At 39.0% G+C, this 25,839-nt stretch overlaps 2 protein-coding genes across 4 annotated transcripts in view; both read left to right on the top strand.

Moving 5' to 3' along the window:
* Positions 1 to 1,883: 1,883 nt before the first annotated feature.
* Positions 1,884 to 20,997, top strand: LOC105199246 (inositol-trisphosphate 3-kinase homolog). 3 transcript variants are annotated; one of them, XM_026137957.2, is made up of 5 exons: positions 1,884 to 3,793; positions 18,276 to 18,605; positions 18,725 to 18,933; positions 19,029 to 19,500; positions 19,804 to 20,997. In XM_026137957.2, the coding sequence occupies exons 2-5, from the start codon at positions 18,321 to 18,323 to the stop codon at positions 20,005 to 20,007; spliced, it is 1,170 nt and encodes a 389-aa protein (XP_025993742.2). In that variant the 5' UTR covers positions 1,884 to 3,793; positions 18,276 to 18,320; the 3' UTR covers positions 20,008 to 20,997. The 3 variants fall into 3 exon arrangements, with proteins under 3 accessions (XP_025993742.2, XP_011164552.2, XP_011164551.2); XM_011166250.3 differs by lacking the exon at positions 1,884 to 3,793 and adding an exon at positions 10,810 to 11,464 and having other exon boundaries at positions 18,260 to 18,605; XM_011166249.3 differs by lacking the exon at positions 1,884 to 3,793 and adding an exon at positions 10,813 to 11,464.
* Positions 20,998 to 22,324: 1,327 nt separating this feature from the next.
* The window catches only part of LOC105199248 (cerebellar degeneration-related protein 2-like), a 46,972-nt gene continuing 43,457 nt past the window's right edge, over positions 22,325 to 25,839 (top strand). Inside the window, exon 1 of the mRNA XM_011166254.3 lies at positions 22,325 to 22,634. Coding sequence (XP_011164556.2) covers positions 22,565 to 22,634 — 70 coding nt within the window. The 5' untranslated portion in view covers positions 22,325 to 22,564. The remainder of the gene's footprint in view (positions 22,635 to 25,839) is intronic.

Consider the following 25,839-nt stretch of genomic DNA (forward strand, 5'->3'; position numbering starts at 1 on the left):
GTATTATATACAAAACGTGGCTTATGTTCAATTATTAATTATTGTAGCAAGCAAATTTTAATTGAGAGAATGGTCAAATCGGTCGATGGCAGATTTTAGTGCTCAATAATTTTCCTAGATGATTTTATAAACATTTATAAGTTCCTCCAACTGCGCGCCGCATGTTTGCTGAAATTTAAAACACAGCTGTTAAATAAATAGAACTAGAAATATAATATGTATCACGAAATTAAATTGCTAGTCAATTTTATAATTTCGATACCTACAAACATCTCTACGATTCCGTAAAAAAAAACTGCAAAATCAATAAGAATTTTTTATTTCTATCCTGAAAAGGAAAACAAAGGATTCGAACTGATTGATTGCCGCATTATGCGTTACGCAAGAGTTCGTGCTCCTGCCCCAAATGTAATTTGAGAGTCTGGTATTTCGATCCAGATCAGCTGAATCTCACGGTCAAAAAGCGGAAACGCCGATACTCGTGAGAGGAAGTTCTTTATCGCACGTACGTCAGTTTTCCGTCACTTCGGGATTAGATAAGGCGGAAGGAAGGCGAAGGCAGGAAAAATGATAAATTCATCGTGTGCATCGCGATACGATAAAGCGACTGGCGAAGCGACAATTAAGGTGCTTGCCGCTGCGTGCTTTATTTACAGTTGGTCACCGCCCACGTAACTTCCGGCGCGATAGAACGCAAATTACGAATATCTTCTTCGCTACTCGATATACCGATTTATAGCGGCGAGGACACTGGAAAGGAAAACCGTTGGAAACACCGCTAACATATATAGGGGTCATTAGATCAGCAATATAGCATAAAATCGCAAGCATTTGCCACGGTTAATTATGAAGCAGTCGTCATCGTGTGATAAACGTGGTTAAGACCAATTCCGGTCGGCCTTATTATAATTTTTTTTCTAAATCACTTTTTCATCAAAGTCAGTCTGCTGATATCATCGGGTTTCGATCTTGTAGAAGCCATATAAAACTTCCACCGGCGTCGTCTTGGCAGACCGCTGGACACGCATCTTTCGCTCGTCATCTCCGAAACGGAGATCCGGATTTATCCGAATTGACGTCTTCACGTCACGCCGTTATTCAGAATGCTAAAATTCAATATAAAAAAACCGATGATGTGTTTCCAAGAACAAATTATTAGGACACGTCTTGGCGATGGAATGTCGCACGAAAAAAATTGCAGCAGCAAGCATCTGTGTGATAATTAAATTTCAATAGCATACTTTTTAAATTCTTTGGAGCGGAACGTCATTCCGAAGAGTAAAAGTTTAACCAGTCTTCAAAAAAGTGACGAAATTTTCTCTTTAAAGTGAGATTCCATTCAAAAAAAAATTGCAGCAGCAAGCATCTGTGTGATAATTAAATTTCAATAGCATACTTTTTAAATTCTTTGGAGCGGAACGTCATTCCGAAGAGTAAAAGTTTAACCAGTCTTCAAAAAAGTGACGAAATTTTCTCTTTAAAGTGAGATTCCATTCCAAAAAAATATCAAATCAACAATCATATATATTCTCATGTATAATCAAAATTGTAAAATCTTGAAAAAATTTGATAATCTTAAACATAACTTGCTTACATGAAAAAACAATTTATGTAAGAAATATAAATATCCTCATGTAAGTGAGTTGCGTCCGTTTAAGAATATTAAATTCTTTCAAGATTTTATACGCTTGCATATACATATGAGAATATAATCGTTGATTTAATAATAACTGTTTTTCTGTGAAAGAGAGTATGGCTAAAATTTAGGAATTACACACAGATTCTTGCTGCCGCAACTAATTGTAACTATAAAAATCCTTTCGTTTTCGCGCGCGCGCGATCAACTTTGAGACAGCTCATCGTTCTATCGTACGCACTTCTATTTCAATTTCGCGAAAATTAATAGACGAAACGAACGTTTTCGCAACGCGAGACACGTTCGCTGATACAACACGATGCTTCCAACATCGAACATCGTTATTATCATGTCGATTGCACGCGTGGGCGTGTACTCGTTCAAGGACGAACGCTCGATTAACATCGACAGGGAGCATCCTATTAAAGACGCTTCGATTCGTGTTGGACCGAAACTTGGAGCTGGGAAAAGATCTCGATTGGGAAACGTTATGCATAACTCTATGCGCTATGTCGAGACATTGTTCACACAAAATTTTCGTTAATATAACACATTCGCGCATATAAAACGCTAATTCTCCAAATTTTGCGAAGAAGAAGAAGAAAACGATGATGACGTATCTGAATGATATAAATCGGACAAAAAAAATGCATACATACATTCATGTCTATGGATCGAATGCAATTTACATGTGTGAAAGAAATCAAGTGCATTTCTTGGAAAAAAAATCTATATTCTCCTTCAGTATTTGCATCTTTCGATAATATCAGCTTATTTAAAAAAAGCAAACGGTTTATTTTTAAAGAAGCTATAATCTTCCACCGAGTAAAGCACCCAGTAAGGGCGGGAGCACAGGCTCTAACAGACTCTTGCATAATGCATAAGAAGATAAATCAATTGCAATCTATTATTTTTCCTCCTCAGATAAAAATGAAGGACTCTGGATTGGTTAATTCTCTAACGCATTATACGTTATGCAAAAGTCTGTGCTCCCGCTCTAACGCTGCAACGTCTCGTTCAAAAGGAAAGGATGTGCTAACAATACATTTGGCGCGAGACTGCGTAGCAGCTGTCGATTTTACGCAAATGTTCTTAAAGTATGCAGATCATACGTTTTGCAGACAAACATATGCATTTAACACGCATAAGTGTATCGTTCATGCTCTATTATATTTGAGTGTACTCGTATGTTACACTGAAAGAACGATTTTGCTGAAGAAGTATCTAAAAATCGGTTAGATACGGATCTGAAAATAATTTTGCTGGATTATGAGAATAAGTACGAAGGACGTTCAAGCACGATGAGCAATGCTACACACAGTTTTGACTTTCTACCGAGCAACTTGAGCGTCCTTTATACTTATTTGGATGGCACAAGGTTGAATTCAGTGTATCTGTATCTAATTAAATTTTTAGATATTTTAACAATTCTTTTTTTTTTGTGTATGTCTCAATTATCTTTCTTCGTACTTTTCGGGTGGGTTTCGTAACTGATATTTTACTCTGTATTATGTATCTGTATATTTAATTTTTCACGTTTAGTTTTTCATCTTTTGCTGTAACTTATTGTAATTTCGTGAGTGCGCAGTAAGTAAAACGAAATAAATAGCTTCACGTATTATAGCTTTGCGCATCACGTGTGTGAATGTTTCATCATCTTTCGAACTTAATATGCTTGAGGCAGACCTTCGTCTGCCGGAGAAAGAAAAAGAAAGATTTGAAGAGAGAAGGAGACACGCGGTTTTTTTATACATCTTGTTATACATCTTTTCACAATGATAATAGAGTTCTTGGGAAATGTCTCTCTTTGTATAATGCAGAGTAACATTTTCTTGTATATGAGACATGACGGCGCCGACGCAACGATTGAAAAGTTATTCCATAAGACTGACGACTCACATTCGTAACAATCTTGTTCCATGAATCGTACGTACATCGCGCTGTGACACACGATTGAGAAAATTTTCCCGTGACTGTCTCGTAATCAATTTCCTTAATCGAGGCCGCTCGTCATGGTTATAATCGTCATTTTCTATCAATAAATCGACGTGAGCCGCAGAGGACCACGTCGAGTGCTCCACCCAAAAACATACGTGATCAACGTCATAGCGTAATCGAGAGGCCGCAATGAACGTCATGTGTTTAACGTAGGGTTGGGTAAGTTAATATATTTTTAAAAATAATTTTACTAATAATAAGTTAAAAATTAATGATATATAAAATTGATTTAGTGACGTTAAGATTAAATTAATAAGTTAAATTAAAAGTTAATTTTGAAAAGCGTTATTTACATTAAATTAGAAATTCGTAATTTTTTTAAGTTAGATTACTCAAAATCATTCTTGTAATATGGATCATCAAACAAATTTAACATTTTATTTGTAAATTATGTTTGTATAAAATAACAAAAAAATTGTGTCTGGAATGTAAAAATACATTTTTTTCTTTTATAACATTTTATTTTACATAGATAAATTTTGAATCCATGTAAAATAAAATGTTATAAAAGAAAAAATGCATTTTCACATTCCAGAAACAATAAAATTATTTTGTTATTTTAAATAAAAAAAAATTGTTTCTGGAATGTAAAAATGCATTAAAAGTTTAGTTATGTGTAAAATAAATTAAAGTTTGTGTTTCAAGACTGACTAGTTACAATACAAAATTAAATTATTTAAAATAAACTTTTTAACTTTCAACTTTTTAATATACTTTTAGATATTACATAATCTTGGTTTGATAATTACGTCATTAACGAATGTCTCGAACGACCCTGCTGTCGTCCTCGAGTTCACGTTTGAATAAATGAATTTCACGTGTTGAGTGACGCCCTACATAAATAATGATATGTAGAACGTACGAAAGTATTGCCACCGCGATAACCATTTCATCGTGTTCGAAGCGCTCTAAAGCTACATCTTCATCAAAGCATTTGTGATTCTATTGCCCGTTTCCGTAAATGCTAATTTATAATGTGCTGTTTGCTTCCCGTTTTTCGGTTTTCTTGCTCGGTTTCTCATTATTTTCTTGCCTCGCACATTATTTTATCAACAATCAAATTTCTTGTTTCTCTTTCAAAGTTCAAAAAATTTTATCTCGCTAATTTCGACGAGACGGTGCAGCGTGAAGTGGTAAAAAAATCAAGAAACAAGAAGCAAAGAGAGCATATTGTAGATTAACCTTTAAAGTTTCAGTATGTTTCTTGCTGATTTTCACTAGGAATATCGAGCAACATTTACACAAATGTTGCTCTACGGAAACACTTCTATTGCCCGCCTTTCTGCAAAAGTTCCAGCATATGCTTCTCGAACAGGAGCAGAAACACAAGTTGTCTATTTTAATTACGTGTTATATTTACCAAAGGAACATTAAGAAACTTTTTGTTACTGGAAACAAGTTTCCACAGCTTATTATATTCATCAGAACAAAAAAGTTACATGTTTCAGGGCGTGACAGGGCGTGACACGGCGTCTACGCCCAAGCAGCACAAGTTCTATAAATATATAAAATGGTGTCTACGTTTTCTTCGATTTAATTGCACCTATATAGAAATACAGGCTGATTATTAACAAATTTATAAATTTTTAATACAATAACATGTTAGAAATACATATCCGTCGGTAAATCATGCTCCTATGGTAAAAAGTGGGGACATTCGTTAATAATCACCTTGTATATGGAAATTCTTATATTTCTATTCTTGACGACACAATGAGAAATACGTATTGTAACTTCGTGGAAATGGGCAACGAAACGCAACGCCAGTAATTTTCACCCCTGCCAACTGCATTATTTTTACTAGTAATCACCAAACCTATTTTCTAACAGACTATCAATGATTATGAAACACGTGAAGATAGTTTTATAAGTAAAATATTATATTTATAGAGTGTGCCTCCAAAATGTGATTCAAATTTTCAAAGATAAGTAAAATGTTCAGCTCCTACCTAACCTATGTCTATAATTAACAAAAACCGACTTTTTCACAGCGATAGAGAAACGCCGGTTGCCTGTTCACACAGGCGGATCTGCCGCAGCGAATCTACTATCCACAAACAACATGAGTGAAACGTGCAATGAATCCGCCGCAGTAGACCCGTCCGCATTGAAGAAAAAATAATTCTAATACAAGCATATTTAATGTTAAATGAGCGCAATTTTAAATAAAGTAAAATTAAAAATTTTTAATTAAGAATATTTTTTCGCTTTGCTTTAAGAATAATTTATCTTAATCGAAGATTATTTAGTCTTGGGGCTAAATTCTAAGCATAAAATATTCTAAGATCAAAGCATTTATGCATTTCTTTAAGAATTCATTTCGTGTGTGTGTAATTATTTTTGAATTCAAATGGATTCGAAACGTCTAAAGTGCGAATTCGAAAATATCGAAATGAACTCATTTCTATTTCGATTCATTATCGCATTACGTAGATTAACGCGCGAGAGAAGTCATATGCGTGTACCCTCGACCGACGGATTCGCGTTTTCGGTGACCGCATCATCACGTTTCAGCGGCATTCTTCGGGCGAAACGTGAGAACGCGCGATAGGTCGTGGACATCCCTGGATCGGAGGTAATACGAGGTTCGTGTTTTCGCACCTCGTATTTCCGCGGTCGATCACCCCTGGTCTTGTCGCCGACAAGAATAAAAGCGAGCCGATCGTCACGTTTCCGCGGACGCCGGGAATAAGAATTAGTTCGGTCTCTCTTTTTCTTTTAGCGGACGGATGGACGGACGAACGTCTGACGGCGAAACTTCGGAGAAACTTCGCGACAGACTTAAGAGGCTCTTGGTTTTCTAGTTTTCCAAAAACTCGACGTAAAAGCGAGGCCGTGTAAAAACAGTCGACAAGCGGGCGTCGACTTTCTCCCTGATAATGCGACTTACGTCAGCAAGCGGCACCGATGACCGGGAATCGCGCGAAGAGATAGCGGCTGATCTATCGACCGTCCGTCGGGGTGACTTTAATAACTCCGATTAGCTTATCCAAACAATACCTGCACTATTTTAGTGGATGAAATTACTAAGTTTTCGAGAAAATATTATATTGTTTACATCAACCAATAGGATAAGTTCATATATATTTTTTTAACTAAATTAGGTTAAAGTTCAAAGTTACGTGAACATACTAATTGAATTAAAATTAAATTACGTTAAATTGAAAGTCAATTTTCAAATTATTATTTATATGAAATTAGAGATTCGTAATTTTTTAAAATTACTGAAAACAGTTACAATATAGATCATCAAATAAATTTTTAATATTTTATTCGTAAATTAAATTTATACAAAATAACAAAGGAATATTGTTTTTTTCTTCTATTTTTTTTGCATAGATAAATTATTGACATGGAAAAAAAGTTAATAAATAAATTAAAATTTGTGTTTAAAAACTTTATTTAAAGTTAAAAATTAAATCATTCAAAATTAACTAAAGTAAAGTTAAATGTTATTAATTTTTTAACTAGTTACAATCCAACTTTGATATATATATTTTACATACTCTTTCTAACTGGTTTAATTTCATACTTTCTTTTAAATACTTGAGTTGAGTTAGATTACACAATTATGTGATATCATTATTTTTTTAAGAGGCCAAATATATTACTACTTGGGCTCTTAGTACAACAGTTTTTCTTAGAGGCGTACACATATACTTTTTCACCTTTTCTTTTTACCTGTTTTAAAAAGGTAATTTTGTACTGATTTTAATAACGTGAATGGAATGATCAATTTTTCGCTGTTTTCCACGTGGGAAGGCAGATCAGAGAGAAAGAGAAAGAGAGAGAGAGAGAGAGAGAGAGAAACAATGCATATAGTTGAAAGTTTCTCTACAATAATTCTGTTGAGTTGAATGACGATTAAATCGTAATTCGATCAAAGTTATTCTCAATAGGTAAGGGTTGTTGGAGGGTCTCAGTGGATAATCGTAGGTATGTACTCGAATGTCGACGTGCCCGATAAACGGATTCGGAGACCGCGCTCACGCAAGAGTGGCGTTGAAAATTCTCTTGAAAAAATGTGGGACGGCGACCCCGAAATTATTCCGTTTCACGCTTCACCGTGAAGGCGCACCTCGCGCATACCGTGAGCAACCGCGACGCGGTTCCGCAGAACGAGCGTGCTCTCCTCGATAGGGATCCATCCTGATTCATGTAATCGCGGACCGCGAATCCGGAAGTGAATCAGCCGTGCGCGATTCCTCACGGATTCCGAAAAGCTCCGGTTACAACGAAGTCCGGCTTCGTCGAAGAAACGAAAACGAGAGCTTGCGTCAAGTATGAAAAATCTTGAATTATTTACGAAGTACGTCCCCCGCGTTCGGTTCTCGGCGAACATTTGTGAGTCACCCGCTGCACGCAAAAACGCGCGTGGCGAACGGGAGGGAGCGAGGTCGTGGGAAAGCGGGCGAAGTCGAGACCCCGGGATCGCTCGTCGACGAGATTTTCGCGAAAACGCGCACGATTTCCCATCCTTTGTCAATCGCGATAAACTTAATTTTTTTTCCTCTCCCCCTTGCGCAGCTCTTTCTTCATATTCGCCGCTCGACCCGCGTGCGCATCTTCCTCGTAACGTTTTTCACTTCACGCATATGCGTGGCGCGGTCCGGACAATGGTCTGTTCTTCTTGCGTGATTTTCATCCTTCTCCTCGCAGCGTTCGATCGCAAGTCCGCTTCGGCGAAACTCCGATTAAATTTGATTAACTCGTCTATTTCTACAAATACTAACTTTAATATCGGTTCATAACTTGCTATCTCTTTTTTTTTTCTATTTCTCAGAATTATAAAAAAATAAAGAGTAAGTGAAACGAAGATTAAAGTCAATCTACATTGAAAGACATGTGTACATTCGATTCACGATTGACTTATCGAGCGCGATATGTGTACTATTAAATTATCAATTTTTTTCCCTAGTTCTAAGAATTATAAAGAGCTAAAGAAATAAGTTTAATCTGGAGATTAACTTTACTATATATTGATAAAATATGATGGACATACACATATAATTGACGATTGACTGTTAAGTAATAACCGTATTATTAACATAGACACAGTCATTAATTTTTTTGCTAATTGAGAAAGATTGAAACGTGGAAAAAAAGATTAAATTATGTCAGAATTGTACAATAAAACAAATTATACTTAAAAAAAAAAAAAAAAAACAAATAGTCTTCAAGCGTACAACCACGAATTTTGGTTGCAAAAAAATTAACTAAGGTAAACAAATGATTAGTTAAATATTATGACATCGCATATGGTTGATACCTAATCAGTCTAAATAACACATCAAGAGAAAGGTTTCTTTGATCAAAAGAAATTTTTTTTTTATTAGAAGAAATAATTTGATTGTGCAAGGCAAATTTTTTTTTGTTTAATGAAATATATTTTTAAAAAAAGAACAAGTAAATTATTGCTTACATTTCTGTCAGTACTTTCTTTAAATTAAATAAATACTTGGTTAAATAAAATGAATAATTTAAACAAGCAATTGATTTACTATAAAAAAAGTTAATAACATCATTTTCTTAAATCGAATAAATTTTTATCCCTTGAAAAAGTTTCTTTTCACTTCAACTTAAAAAAAATTAAATTAAAAAAACAATTTCATCAATTTAAACATAATTTTTCTCTGGGTGCAAAAACAGAATTTATGTCTGAATCGTACGTGAGATTTAAAAAGAAAATTTTTCTGTAGCATCAAAGTGTTCATGTTGAGGCCGATCATGCTTGTTATAAAATTTAATTGTTAAATTGGCAATAAAAAATTTTTTAAAAGATTAATTGTTAAATGTTACTGCTATAAATTCTATATGTGACAAACAAGACCTCAGCAGATATATAAAATAGCGATAAATCTCTGTTGCGACACCTAGAAACTCAGGTGATTTATAACTGCAACATAATTTGGGAATAATACTTCATGTAACAAATATTTGGTAATATTTATATCATAATTACTTGTCTTAATTATCCATTGCTTTCTTTTATATAAATGTGCAAATACTATATATTGTTTACAAGTATATGTGATGTTTTAATATATAGAATATAAATATTGGAATTATATAAACGTTAAAGACAAAAAAGTATTTAATTATAATTATAAAATGTTATAATTATAATTATAATTACAAAATTAATATACCACTATCGTTATTTTTGAAACAGGGCAAAAATTGTAACTACAACATTGCTGCAACTTCCACGTTATAAATTGTGATGCTAAATCTTACGGCTATTATGTATGTAATATTTAGAACATTAATTGATCAATGTTGCTGCTATAAATTCGATATGTGACAAACAATACTTCAACAGATACATAAAATAGCGATAAATTTCTGTTGTGAGTCACCTAGAAATGAATACTATAGTCAACGTACAACCGTGTCGACTGAGAATCCACCTACATCAGCAAAATATTTTTTTGAGTGTAAACAATCAGAAATATTTCGTTGCGAACAACTTCGCCGTTTAAGCTGGTCGGAGTTTTGGGTCAAGTCACCCTCGTTCCCATTTGTTTGACATCCGTAATCCAAAGAGGAGCGAGAAAGAAGAAAGTAGAGAATGCGCCCGAATATCTTTCTTCGAACGAGAAAAGGGATATACGGAAGACCGATGATCCAGTCTTCGACGAACGAGGAATGCGAAATCGCGCGGGCGCGCGCATTGAGAGTAGAAAATACGCGAGCCCACTTTCTCAAGGCGCGAAGACGCATCGGCTTACCCAGACTGCGTTGCGAAAAAGAGGATTTATTCATTTCGCAGCCTCCTCTCGTAACTCGTAAACCGGCAAATCGCGCCTACGTTCCGCACGTTGCATTCCCGTGGGGAGAGGGAGGGAGGGCACGCCGATAAAACTACAATCGTGTTCTCTCGTCGCTTGAGAGAGTGTTGCACGTACATACGCGAACGCGCGCATCGCGCGGTGACGTCGTCGCGGGCGCAACGAAGCGAAGCGGAACGGAGCGGAGCGAAACGGAACGGAGCGAGCGGGACGCACACAGTACTCGCGTTGCACGCAAAAGCGATGACGTAGATGCACATGCGCGCGAGGAGAGAGAGAGAGAGAGAGAGAGGAAAGGAGACAGTTGCGGTGAGCGGAGGGAGAAGGAGGCGGAAGAGGGGCAGGCGGGCGACACGGGAAGTGTAACGCGACGGGCAGAAGGATAGACGAAGCCGAGCCGAGTTGAGCCGAGCAACGGGAGCGGAGGGAGCGCGACAGCGTTAAACGGAAGCGCGGTGAAGCGAGAGCGGGACGGAGAGAGAGAGAGAGAGAGAGGGCAACGACGACAACGGAGACCCGCGCCGCAGTCCGCGTAGCCGAGTTCGGCCGGCTCAGCCAATCGGCTTCGCGCGGCTCGCGCTTACCGGGCGTATAGGGTGGTTTCACGTACCGCGCGTCATTCGTCGATTCGCCTCGGCCGCCGGCGGCGAGCTCGCGTCCGTTGCCCGTCGTCGTCGTCGTTGTCGTCGTCGTCGCTGTCGTTGCACCCGATGGAGGTTAAGTTCGCCGACATTCGTCCGCACCGCTGGTGAACACGATCCTCGGATTCGCGCACCACGTACTCCTCGCTCAAGAGAGGAGGGACACAGAGTGGTCTCGTTGTCGACGGACGCTCGTGGTACTCGTGGGTGTGTGTGTGTATATGTGTCTGTATTTGTCCACGCGCGTCCCCGACGGCGCGCGCCCTCCAAACGGATAAATAATGTCGAGCAGTGTGTGTCACGCGCCCCTGCCAGCACGAATGGAAGCGTTCACCACGAGGCTCTGCCTACGTGCGGTCGATCAGTATGAGCGACTTCTGCAGACGCACTTCAACAAGGTACGCAACCCCTTTGTTTCTTCTTCTTCTTCCGCGACTCTCCCGCGGATCTCCCGCCGCCGAAGCGGGAGGATCGACGCGTATAGCCACGAACTGCCGCTGGCGAGAGACGCCCGCAGGTCGATGGAATGCCGAGCGTGAGATTAACGCGCGCAGCTGTGTCTACATGCTCTAGATTGGCGTAATCGACGATAACCGGGCCCCGGCGGCCGCGTCCTTTACGAAATACGCGTCCACGCGCGGGGAGGGGTCTACTCCCGCGATCCGCGCGACGACGCGAAGGACCTCTCCGCGGACGGTAGGTCGAATCGCACCCAACCACCGGCGATTTCCTAGCGGAAGGTCGTTGACACCAGTTGTGTACACGCACCCCACTTATCACCAACACGGGCCCACCGATTTCATCTCGCTCGACGAGCGACCGGGCATCATACAGGGTGTCCTGAACGAAGGCTGCGCTCAGGCGCCAGATACGTTTGCTCGTGATCAAGGCGACTTTAATTCGCGTTCGCCGGTTAAAGCTCAATGGCGTGGTGGTGGTGGTGGTGGTAGTGGTGGCGGCACCAAAGTGCCCGTAATTCACATTCCATTCTACGCATTTTCCTAGAACGCGTGATAATGTAGATGCGCCGAAAGAACGGTTTATCTAGAGTATTTGAAGATTCAACTGGAATGCGCGGCTCCAAAAATAATTTTGGAGCAAGTTCAAGTATGACGAGCGAAGCTGCAGAAAAAAAGCTTGTAGCAACACTAGCCTGAACGTTCTACACGATAGTTTTCATGAGATAACGAATTGAAAATGATTTGTTTTTATTTTCAAATCGGTTTCCAGCTACTTTTAGATCAGAGGAGTTTTTCAATTAGTTGCTTCATTAATCTCCGCGTTATGCAGCTTTTATAAAACAAAATTAATTAATGCGAGTGATTAAGCGATTAATTAAACTTAAAAAAAAAAATCAATCTCGCGTATATACACGTACATAGGAAGAAAGACTTTGCTAAAGTATCTGAAAATTTACTCGAATACAGATCCGAAGTAAAGTTACATTAAATCGTCGGAATAGTTGTGTAAAATATTCTGATTGCTAAAAACGTCAAAATATTTTACAGCTTTGTTCATTATACCTCTGAATGTCCTTCATAATTATATCAATGGTAATCCGACAAAATTATTTTCTGTGTCTAGCCAAATTGGACGGATATCTCGGTAAAACCGTCCTTTCCTTTCCGTGTAGAAAATGCGGTAAAATAAGATAAATAACTTTGTTAAACCATTAGAATAATTATGTGAGGCACTCGGGCTGCTAGAACAGGTAGCTAGAGACGTTGAAACATTTGTTTCAGCGTTGCTTATTACACTTAATAACTATGTTGTCAATAGTTCGACGAAATTATTCTCACGTCTTGCCCAGCGAGATTTTCAGACACTTTGGTAAAGCCGCGTAGAAGAAAATGCACGCAAAATAAGACAAAGGAAGGAAGTGCCAGGCAGAGAGAACACACGGTGCGGAAAAAGTAGCGCTAAATCAAAGAGGGCGAAGATAAAAAGAAATCTTTCAAAATATAACAATGATATACGCCTGTCTCTATCCGTGAGAACAACACGCGGATAATCATTAATCCTCGGAGCGAAAATCAATTCCTGTCACGATCAATTCCTCTCCTCTCTCTCTCCGTTCGGAACGGTCCCGCGGAATTCCTGCGAACGTTCCGAAGAAATTCGCTAAAAAGCGACAAACTTTTTTTTCTCGCACGAGCGTGCAATAAGTCAGAATATGTAGTAATAATATATAGCAAACCGGAAAGCATAATGACATACAACGAGCCACGCGCGCGTTAAAAATGCACCTAATTTTTTTTTTCTACCTCTACCGTCGTCGCGTCGTCGCAGAAAACTACGCAATCTCGCGGTTTTATCAACCGTGTTCTGCGACCAAGCATGGTCAACGTGACGAATAATCAGCTGTCTCTTCCTGTTTTTAATTTGTTGATAAACATTAGTGCATGTGCATTGAACGTCTTTTTTTTTTTTCTTTACACGCGAAAGAGAACGGGGCAAAAAGAGAGAGAAAGAGAGAGAAACGCACTCGATGCAGCTGGCGCAACAGGAGGTCGGTCGCTCGAGCAGTGACGTACATACGCCGTCTTTCGCTCTTTCGAAGCTTTCCAACTTTCATCTAGCCTCGCCTCGTTCCCGTAAATCCTCTTCCTCCTCCTTCACGGTTGAACCGCGTCCCGGATCATCATCTCGTCGCGATAATCGCGCGTCAGGCGGATACCGACGATTAATCACGATGAAGAACCTCGATGAAGAATCGGGGATACGTGAAAAATAATGATAGGTTTTCCTATTAATGACGCACGCGCGCATTACCGGCCAGCGTAGTCATCGCTGCCGCTGCTGCCGCTGATGATGATACGTTGCGGCATTAATACACGTCCACGTGCCGCGCTCTCGCCCTGCTGTTCGACGCGACGCGACACGACGCAGAGATAACAAAAGGAAAATGGGAAACGAGAAATACCCGTAGTTTACGGATGTTCCTGACGCGACGAAGATCGAGAAAGAGAGAGAGAGAGAAAGAGAAAGAGAGAATCGAGCGATCTGCCTCGGATCGGACAGGGATGTCCGCCGACGAGACGACGCGTAGTAGTGCCACAGCCTCGGCCTGGCAGGTTGAAAGGGTTAAGCGTGCGAGCAACCTATAGCTCTCGCTCGGCGAGCGATGCCTTGCGATTTCGCGGAGCGATACGCGGCTGCGACAGATCGCTCGAGGCGCGCGGTGACACAGTTTTAAAGCGCGCGGATACACTTGTTACCGAGTCGCGGCGCGAAACGAGTTAGCTGCGTTTCGCCGGTTGGTAATAATCTCCGCCCGTGATATAAATTTAATAACGGGAACCGCGAGCAACGCACGGCTCTCGTCGCAGATGGCGAGGAAGAGGGCGGAGAGCGCGACGATGCAATTTCAATTTAAAAGCGTCGCCGTCGTCGCTTCGCTCGTGGCAGGTATTCGCGAGAGAGAAAGAGAGAGAGATTCTTCGCTCACAAAAGTCATTAGCGGCGCGATTCATCGAGGTGAAATCAACGGGACGAGTTAAGCTGAACGCGCGTGTCCGACGGAACTTTAACGGGACGGAGACTGGCTGCCTTTATGGTTCGCCGTCGTTACGCACAATTAACATTCATCTACGCTTGTTTTTCTTTCACGAACGCATCGGGCTTTATGTACATACACATTGTTACCCGTGTTTTTCCAGTGGCGAACATTTTTCAGCCTATTTTACTTTGCCATTACACTTCACGGCCCTGCTTGTTAACTTTGTTAACTTTTCTACTACGAGGTGCCTTGCCGAACATTTCCGCGGCGTGGTAACATCGCGCGACGACTTATCGTCAACGCTTGCTGAACAATCTTTCGGTGTTTGCGATAGTTTACGGTAATCTATGAGACGCACGATGCGATAAGATTGTACATTTTAGATTGTACATTGTCCAAATATAGAAGGAAACCGTACACTCAAAAAAACATGATCTTAAAAGTATAGTCACAATTTTTTGACTGAAAAATTAATTGAGGTAAATAAATGATTAGCAAATATATTATGATACCGCATATCTTTGATACTTAACTGATCTAAATAACGGAGAGGGAATTTATACACTGAAAGAAATGGGAGGAACGATTTTGTTGAAAATATAGATATGAAAATAATTGTGTTGGATCAAAATGTATTAAAATGTTTACATTGCACTGAAAGAAGTATTTGCCAACTATTACTAAATTTGGTAAATTTGTGTAATTATTTTAATGGTCCAACATAGTGATTTTTATATCTGCAATTCTAACAAAATCGTTCTTTCAAAATATTATGAAATTTAGAAAGATTTTTCTATGGCGCCTATTCATATCAAGCATAATTGGCAATGAGACCCAAATTTTCTAGAAGGTATTGTTAAATGTTCCTGTTATTAATTCTATATGTGCATGACGAACGATATTTTCAGCAGATACAAAAAAATAGCGATACTTTTCGTTGCGGCCCCTAGAAATCTGTCTACATCAGCAAAATATTTTTTTGAATGTACGAACAATTAAAATAGCATTTTGTAAATTGTATATTTCTCGTATTCTATAGCGAAACGATCGCTAAAGTTAGCGGCAAAAGAATCCTCTTGTTTATTCGCATTGCAATATTGCGCGTTACACGAGACGTGAAAAGAAATTAACGAAGAAATCGTAATTAGAAAATAGAGAAATTAATGGCTCGCGCGCGTTGATCGAGAACTCATGGCGTGGACAGAATAAACTAATTCGAGCCTAAAGCTGAATGTTAAATTTGTCGTAATACAGAAGGAATAATTTTTTGCTGAAATAGAGGTCTGAAAAGAATCATGTTGAATCACTTAAGTGTATCGGATGCTTAATTGGTTTCTAGACTGCCATAACTTGTTTGCAGTAACGTGATCATCCTATATGCTTGATCATCCTACATAATTATTTTGTTGATTCTACATAAAATATTATTCGATCGATATCTATGTTAAATTTTGAGATACTGTGCAGTTTTAAATGTAAAATAGTTCTTTCCGTGAAACGTGGAATTTTTGTCTGGTTTCTAGAAGTCCAGTATCTTATAGTCAATATGTTTAGAACACTTTGTTAAATTTGAACGAGTTTCTCCAAATTTAATGTAATTTTCACTAAAAGCGACTTCGAGTTTTTTAATTAATCGTCGTTGCTTTTTTTAAGCATCATTAATTTTTTGTTGCTTATTATATATGGACCAAAAGAATGACTTATGCAGCCAAAAGAAAAATTGCTTTTTTTTAAATTTTGAATCAATTATTAATTTTTAATTCAAGATTTAAAAAAGCAAAACTTGTAGCTAATTCTTTGCTTTGTTCCATATACATTAAGCAACGAGACATTAATAATGTCCATGTTAATAGAATAATACAGGTATAGCTTGATAATTTAATCGCGACATGTTATCGAAGTTGCCCTGAGGCTGCGAATGTTGCATACGATTGATAAGTAAATTAGCAGAATCACAGAAAAAATATTTTTACTTTAAGAATATCTATATTAAAAAAAATGTCAAACATCGAAAATTGAAATTATAGTATTTGGATATTAGAATCTCGAAATCTCGTCTTAAAATTTCTCGTCTTGTTTAAGATAATATTTTCGAAATTGTCACGTGTCATTTGTTTTTTCTCGTCTCGTCTCGCTATTTCTCTTATGTTAAATATTAATCACAAATAATATGTCATCTCTTTATAAAAAAACAAATGAGATGAGAAAATCAATAGTCTCGAACATTTCAATATATAATTCGAGAAGCGACAATCTCGGTCCGTCGAAACGATCTTCAATCATTTGTTTTAGTTGAGAATAAATCTCGGTATCGGTCTTTTCTTGTTTTGCCTCGCTCGAATGGATCACTTATATAGCGTTAAACAGTTTACAATTTACTTGCACGAGAAAATTTTGTATAGTTTATTTGTTAATCAAGAAAAGTATTCGTTTATTAAAAAGTATTAATTTATCCAAAAAATATTTTCTCATTATTCAATAATAATTTTCACGAGCTGAGAGTAGAAAAAAATAGAAAATAATATCTTCAAATCGAGAATTAAAATTTTTTTAATAGCAGTATTATCAATTATTGTGCTCTTCGGATGACTATTATAACAATGAAATAAAATACAAACATCGTTATCAAGATCTTTAAAGAAAATCAAATTATACACAAGCAAGATTATTCATCATTATTTCATGTATAAGCAAAAATATAATTCAAATTTAATTTGATACTAATGTTTGATATTATTCTGTGACCAACACATCGCGTGTAATGGGAAAAGGCAAAAAAAAAAAAAAATTCACAAATCGAGAGGGGTCTAAATTTAAGCGAGCGCACAAATAGGCGGCATACATCCGGATCGCCTCGCATTAAGAGCCTCGACATTTCGATCGTCTCCTCCCCGTCCCCAGCTCGCTCTCCCGGAGCATTCGCTCACCGCGAGCACGCTGGAATCAGCCCTGCGGCGACAATTGGCACGGTGCAGCTCGAATAAAAGTCACTGACGTCAATAGGTAGCGTGAGACGCGATCCGCCGTATTTATGAAACGCTCGCGCTTCGAGTTCTAGTTTTTTTTTTTCTATCCCTCCTCCCCTCCACCTGCGTCTGTCCCCTGATAATGAGAGGTACGCATGTGTAGTCGCAGCATCGCGTGGTGAGGTTTTTTCCTCATACATTCGTTTTTGCCGACTTTGTAACGAGATCTGCAGATAAATCATCGCACACGCCTGTTCAATGTATCGGCTAATCATTCTTTCCCACGATCTGTCTAATAACGCATCGATTCATCAGCGGCTCGCAGATCGGTGACACGCGCCGATCGCTAATCGAGGTCGAAATCACGGTCGTGTTGCGTGCGCGTGAGGACCTTGCCGCGAAGATTTAAAATGACCGGTGTATCGCGATATCGAATATTCACGTCGAAAAGCGCGGGGTAAGCGCGACTTAGCGCGAATAATAATAAACAGCCTTCGCGCGGCCGGCAGCTTCTCAACTCCGGAGTAACGAGATAACTCGGATGTCGTCTCTTCGAGGCTGGGATCGAAGGAATTATTGATCAGCGCTCCGGTGAGACGGGAGAGACCGATCCGGTCGATTGCGATCTCATCGTATATTCCTTCGGTTCCGGACGACTGAAATTTCGTAGCGGCGCGGCGCACCCGATAGCGTAACGCACAGTCCCGATTGGATTAAATTCTTAGTAGGCCTCTCTGGTTGCAGCCCTCGAGCAAGGAGCAAGGAGCGCGATTGAGCAGTCATGACTCGATGGGCAACAAGGAGCATCGTCGACAGAAGGATGGGTCCAGCAGCGGCGGCGGAAGCAGTGGTAGCAGCAGCAGCAGCAGCACTTACAACGCCTTCCGTCAGTGGCGACGGACCTCACTGGGCTCCCATGGCAACCGGTCCAGCAGCACCGGCTCCAGATCATCCAGCTCGCTCGCCAAATTGCCCAATGACCCGGCCACCCTGCGAAAGATGGAGCAATTTCCCCTGGTTTTGTCCGACGCAACGATACCGGACGAGGATCTATCCTTGAAATTCCTCGCCCTGGTACGTGTATTTGCGTGTAAAGCGATGGTCGCGACGGTCTCGCCATGCGTACGTGCCTCGAGCACGTGTTTTCCGATGAAAAACAATTAAATTGATTGTGTCACGTCGCGATATTGCAGAATGCTCTGGATCTGACGGCGCCAGCCAGCGATGTGCTCTTGAAAAACCGACTGAAATCCTGGTTTCAATTATCGGGCCACCCGGACGGCTTTGCGCCAGCCGGACCCGGCACCGTCTGGAAGAGGCGGACGGGCGGCGCTGAAAACACGGAGCGCATCGTTTACGAAACCTTGAGCAAGGAGGAAGCGTTGCGGGACTGCATTCCGAGGTGTGTGTGTGTGTGTGTTTACTTGAAAATCCTTTCGTCTTTGACGATAAATAATAGCAGGACAGAGACTTAATCGTTGTCGCTCCTTTTTGCAGATATTACCGGGAGGTCGAGTACAAGGGCGATACGTTCATCGAACTGCAGGATCTGCTTTTCGGTTTCAACGATCCGCATGTGATGGACATCAAGATGGGCACGCGGACCTTCCTCGAATCCGAGGTGTCCAAAACCACCGCTAGGCCGGACCTCTATCAGAAGATGATCGCCGTCGATCCGGACGCGCCGACCCAGCTCGAGCACGAGCAACGCGCCGTGACCAAATTACGGTACATGCAGTTCCGCGAGCAGCAGAGCTCGACCTGCAGCCACGGTTTTCGCATCGAGGCGATGAAGCTGCCTGGTGCACCGCCGATCACCGATCTCAAGAAGATCAAGTCGCACACGGAGGTGCTCGACATCATAAGGCAATTCCTTGGCAAGCGCGAGGACACTCGCCAAAAGATCCTCGTGCGTCTTCGGAGCTTGCGAATCAAAATTGAAAAGTCAAAATATTTTGAAACTCATGAGGTACGACGCGCTGTTTTTTAACGTCTGCACTGAGAGAAATCGTTTGGTAAGATCAACCAACGTTTGGTTGAATAGTGATCAAATAAATTTTGTAGTTACATTTAACAAAACTTTTTGTAATTTGTTGTATGAAAATAATTATTTGGTCAAAACAACTATATATTTAGTAATTATAATTATAAAATTCATTTGATCACTATTCAACCAAACGTTAGTTGGTTTTACTAAACATTTCTCTCGGTATGCCGATTGTCGTAAAGCCCACTTTGTACATCTGTTTATACCGATTGTTTTATTTTTCAGGTGATCGGCAGTAGTATTTTCATGATTTACGATAGCGAAAAGGTGGGCGTCTGGTTGATAGATTTCGCAAAAACGCGGGAGGTGCCTGATGGACGGAGGCTCACGCACAGGCGTCCTTGGGAGGAAGGCAATCACGAAGAGGGTTTCTTGTATGGATTGGATAATTTAATTTCAGCCATAGAAGAGGTCCGCCTTTATCCATAAATCGATGTTTGCACGACGAAATTCAGAAACTTCTATGTTACAAAACGTTTACTCATGTACATATAACGAGTGTGAAAAAAAGTATTCATATTCCATCGTTTATAAATAATTTTTATTTAAATGTAAGTGCGCCAGTATCACCGAGCAGTGAAGATATCATAAGTGCGCAATCCCTTCTTTTACAATTCAAAATTTAAGTGCAGAGAAGTGATACGTTCAGTGGTTTCGCTCACTTTCGGTTTTGTCGCAAGTTCCCGTAGGTCCATCGCCATTATTTATATCGTCGATATGTATGTATATTTAATGTGGAAGACTGCTTTTTATTGCATTTCACGCGCATTTTTGTAAGAGACATAATCTAAACGAAGTCCGCAACACGCAACTCAGTGTACAAACGCGTAATGTACAAAAATAGATCTTAAGTAGGCTTTTATCTTCATTGTTCCGTTAAATTCCAGGCTGCCTTCTCATACACGGCCATTAAGTATTTTGATTGCTACCTTCGTCCTTCCGTTAAATCCTCTTTCTTTTTATTTTTCATCCCGCCGTTATTAATTTTATTCTATCTAACGAATTGTATATACCACCCATTCGCGAAAAGATGTTTGCAGTGTATCCTATTCCTAATTTGCTCTCGTGCATTACTTCTTGTAAATTTTCTCTTTTTTCCTTTACATTTTGGGTGAGCTTTGGAACGGCAGTAATGCTGGCTCTTCACCTTTTGTGTATTTGTACATGTATACATATCTTTTCTCTTTTGTTTTGTTAATTCTGCTGTACATTGTTGAAATATAATAAATTAAATTAAGATAGCAATAAGTAATCTAACGTGCAAAGCTAGGCGAAACTTATTTATGAGAAGTGCTTACGTCGAGCAATAATAATAATAAGGTTCTTACTTTTTTAAAAGAATACTTGTCTCGAATCGCTTCGTGTTTGAACTTGTAGGAATAAATAAATAATCTTCCATATATACTTATGTCCACAAAACGCTTTTTCTTATTTTTTAGGCAATATATATATATCCTGTCACAGATGTAAGATTGAGAATTATTTTGAATAATTAACTCTATAAGGTGTGATAAATGGCTGAAGAATCGCTCGATGCAAAAAGCTACGGTCGATCTGCGGATAATGCATTAAACATTTCGCAAAAGCATCTTGACTTTCAATTTCGTTTTCTAAAGAGACAGAAGATGGATGGTACGCTTTTTGCATAATTCAACGATTATTTAAATGAGAATTTTATAAAAATTTATTTTTTTTGTATTTCACAACTCTCGCGTGGCATCGAATACATTACACATTGTGTAAGGTCTTCAATTTTATTCCGTAGTTTACGACTATAAGTTGTTCACCGAATATTATGGGTTTAGTTTCGTTCGTGATCATGATCATGTTAAACATTTATTATCATTTTATTACTACTCATCGCGTTACTTTTTGCACATAAATGTTTCAGATGTGAACAAGGCAAAAAAAATAAAAAAAAACTGATCTCAACGATAACATAATATATGTATAAAAAAAAGGTAGCGAAGCAACAAGTGGATGTAATCGATCGCTCATTAGACTCATTGGAGCCTACTCTGAGATCAATAATCGGATCAAAACATTTTATTTTATCACGGATCACGCGTTTTGTTTTATCGGGCATTATTACGTGACAAAAGCAGCATTGTCCTTAATGAGCAGTCAGGTCTCAAAAGCTTTCGGTCCAAGGGTAATAAAAGAAGATTACAAGATAAAACAAGTTTTTACTTTTCAATATAATCATCGTTAATTTCAATAAATTTTCTAAAACGACGAATTAATTTTTCTATAGCGTTAAAAAAAGATTTGTAATCTTTGTCGATGTTCCAACTGTGGAAATCACTTCGTCACTCATCCTGCAGCTATTTATCAGTGACTATTATTTTTTTCACAGTCTTAATCAATAGATTATTTTAATTTTCAATGTTGAAGTTCAATTTGCGTGAAAAAAAATTTAGCAGTGATGAGTTCACGTTCATTTGATCACTTTTCCCGTACATTCTTGGTCGGAAAACTTTTGAACTTTGCACGTAGGTCAGTCAAGCGTCCCGCGTCGTCATCGTCGTCGTCATCATCACGCGCGTTGTGTATGTACACACGCACGTGCGTTAACAAGCGGGGGAACGGCGCACGCTTTTAAAAATAAACAACACGAAACTCGGCGACCGCGCGCGAGGAGGGACAAGCAGAGGTGGGACCAAACCGCGTTCCTTGCGTTCAGGTGCTCGTGCAGAGGCGCGTATAGCCGGGTGTCGCTTTAACGCCCCATGTGCTCCAGTCTTCTCGGCTCGCGGCCCTTCGTCCTCACGGAGTCGTCGTCGTCGTCGTCGAGCTGTCGTCGCGTTTGCGCGAATCCCCGCACGCGATCGGATGTCGCGTACGAAATCGCGCCGATCGATCTTCCCGCTCGCAGACCTCGATCGAGGATCACATTAAGTGGAACCTGTGGCACCGGTGATTACAAATTCCTCGGCGACACCGCGGTGCGTAAACGAGGGCGAGAGGGCATCACTCTCGGCGAGTCATGGCGACTTCCCAGGACCTGGAGAACGACTGGAACATGCTCAGCGACCCCGACTACTGGACGCGACACGGTAAGGCGTAGTGCGAGCGATATCCTATTTAATTAGCGGTACACCGCTCGAGTCGGAATGCGCGAGATGAGACTCTCGGCGAAACTTTCGTCTGATTATCGAGATATTGCAGTAGCTGCGGGGAGTATTACCACATTCGAAAGCGGCTGTGCGATAGCGCCTTGTGACATTTCGGATTCTAACGAGACCGTTGAGGAGTAGATCGGTTCTGCACATCTGCCCGACGTTCGCGAGAACGGGTTTCGAGCATTCCGTTCGTTCCCAAGACCCGATAGCTCATCGAAGAATAGTGATAGCGTATACTGCCCCCTCCCCTTCTCTCATTGTTTATCCTAACAGGAACCTCGCACAGTCAATACCAACGAATACTGACGACATTTCTGATCGTAATTGTAATATCAATGGATTGATCTGGAATTATTTCATTTTCCTTAGTAAACGCGATAAAAATTTAGAGAATGATTGAATAATTCCAGTCGGAATTCATTCCGAACAGTTTCATAATACATGACGTGACATTGTAAAATACACTGAATAAATATGCTGGTAATGACTACGTGTCACGTGTCGAGTGAAATAGCGCCAAATAAATATTTAATTAATATATTCAAAAATAATTTTATTTTTCTAAAATTTATTAAATTTGGTTATACTTCCTAAATATTTAAGAAAGTAAAATTATTTTTTATTATATTTTATTATATTATAATGTTTCGTAGTCAAACCTCTTGAAAATTCTGTAATGATTACATTCGAGTTAGAATTATATAAGCACATTCAACCAGTATTCACAGTTTCGTTTTTTAAAGTAAAAAGAATTACTGAACATACTTTAAACATTGTAGACCACAGAAAGACAGCGGTTTTAATTATAACATATATAAAAAAAAAATTGCGGAAATAAACATTTTTGAAAAATAAATTTTACTAAAAAAAATCATGACTTTTTAAATTAAAATTTTTTTTATAAAAAAATTAAATTTAGAGATATAAAACTCCGAACTTTTTTAAAATAAAATTGATCCTGTATAATCACGAAGCGTTAATGTAAAAAAATAAGTTTTGATTATATTAACTACATTATATTAATGCCATTATTTTAACATTTGATTATTAGCAAATTAGTTATTTCCAATTTTTTTTTCTCTGTACTGATAAGAATCCGGATTTTTTATTCTCCAGCACACAGAAAAAAATTAGTCAACAATTATATTGTCATATGTAATCAAAATCTTATGAAATCTTTTTGAAAGAATTTGATAAACAGACATAACTTGCTTAAATAAAAAAAGCAAATTTTTTTTTATAAGTTGTGTCTGTTTAAAATTCTTTCAAGAAAATTTCATACTGTTATTACTTATATAATTGCTGATTAATAGTTATTTTTTTCTGTGCATCAATATATGCAGAAGGGAACTCTATTGTGTGTGGTAAAGATACTAATACCCGAAATAAAAAAATCCGGATTATTAATATTCTACATCAATTCCACAATGTTAAACAACACAATCAGTTATATCTTCAGTTTGTTGGTACTGACAGTATTACTGCATGACCATGTAAGGTCCCTAGGAGAGTCGCGTGGCCATTCCAACAGAGAAAAAATCGAGAAAAGGCACACAGAGATTTATCGGACAGATCTACCGTTAATGCTTGCCTCGGGGATGCGTAACTTTCTTTGAGATTAATAGAGGAAGACCGTCATTCTCGCGGCGCGAAGTTTCGCATCGCGAGAAGGATCTCCTCTTAAGTTCTTCGTACGAGCAAGACCGTGTCGTACGTGGGAAAGGACTTCGGCGATCAGAAATCACGCGCGCCGATCAAAGTCTTGTTTATTATACGCGCGTGTATATAATATATAATCCGACGCTTTACACAGTGGACACGTCGTTGGATTATACACGTTCGACGTTGAAAACTACCGGCGTGCGCGCACGATTGCGTAAAGCGTGGCCTGCACAGCGTAAATGCACCACGATCCTCTCGTAATCATTGAGCAAAGTGAAAATGATTGTAAAAAAAAAAATCAGCCTCTTTTTCACCGAGAAAAACCGGGAAAGCCTGGAATTTTCTGGGAATTTCGTTTTTACTCTTAAAAATCATTTCTGGATTTCTTTTTTTTTTTATTGCTCACACGGAATAAGATGAGCAGCACGAAGTTTCAAATTGTAAAGAAATTTTATAACTCACCGGTTCGATGCGCAGCAGCGGAGTTGTAACACAGCTACATTAATCTGTAAAGTGCATACAAATCCAAAATATAAATTTTTTTTATTTATAATAATTTAAAAAAGTAGTAATATTTTAAAGATAAATTATTCAAAACAATTATAATGTGGATTTTCCAATAGATTTAATATTTTGTTTGTAGGAATTAAATCTGTGCAATTACAAAGAAATATTTTTCATGAAAATGTAAATTTTTCTATTAACTATTTTTTTTGCTTAGATGATTCTTTAACTTGGGAAAAAGTTAATAAATCAAAGTGTTTATGTGTTTTAAAAATAACTAGTTAAAAATAAAAATCAACAACTTTTTAACTGGTTAAAACTATTTACTTAAGCCTGATTATTTGAAATATCTGTCTGTTATCTTAAACTCGCAGTCATTTTAGCACAATCAAATGCGACTCATACAAGAAATTATTTATTATTTTTTTGCTGTATTAAAATTTGTATGCGGCAACTGTTTCGTTAATAACAATAGCTGTGCTAGCTTAACTTATTAAAGCTCATAGTCAGATCAGCAAAGATAGCAACAAAAAAAAAATAACAATTGGCTAAACGAGCGGAGCATAAAAAAGCATGGAAAGTAATCATAAAGTAATTAATTTATAAATCTCATTTACCTCGTGGTTGCTCCGCCGTTGCCTGATGCCACCCAGGTTCTCCTCCTACTCTCTTGTTGCTTTTTTATAACACTAACACTCACGAGAACACTACTACTTATCAATAGTAACCTCGATGATCCTGGACAACATTCCCGTTAACGATGGACGACGACCGCGCGACATCCTGGACGCCATTTCCGTGCACGACGCGCAATTCATTATATTGCGACAACGGAAAGTTAACGCAAAATAAAAGCGTTATCCGCATCCACCCGCGACACCTTCGGAAAAGTTAACGCGGTAGACGACGGATCTCGAGCGCCAGGAGTTCATGCGATTACCTTCATGCCGCGCCGCGCAACATAACCTCTTGC

The sequence above is a fragment of the Solenopsis invicta genome, chromosome 14, assembly GCF_016802725.1.
Source record: "Solenopsis invicta isolate M01_SB chromosome 14, UNIL_Sinv_3.0, whole genome shotgun sequence".
NCBI lineage: Eukaryota > Metazoa > Arthropoda > Insecta > Hymenoptera > Formicidae > Solenopsis > Solenopsis invicta.

What these genes read in the sequence shown, in the direction of transcription:
- LOC105199246 (XM_011166249.3), top strand. Translation starts at nt 11,348, where the DNA reads ATGTCGAGCAGTGTGTGTCACGCGCCCCTGCCAGCACGAATGGAAGCG. An exon ending in TGCAGACGCACTTCAACAAG is followed by an intron (nt 11,465 to 18,275) that starts GTACGCAACCCC and finishes CTCTGGTTGCAG; the next exon opens with CCCTCGAGCAAGGAGCAAGG. An exon ending in CCTTGAAATTCCTCGCCCTG is followed by an intron (nt 18,606 to 18,724) that starts GTACGTGTATTT and finishes GCGATATTGCAG; the next exon opens with AATGCTCTGGATCTGACGGC.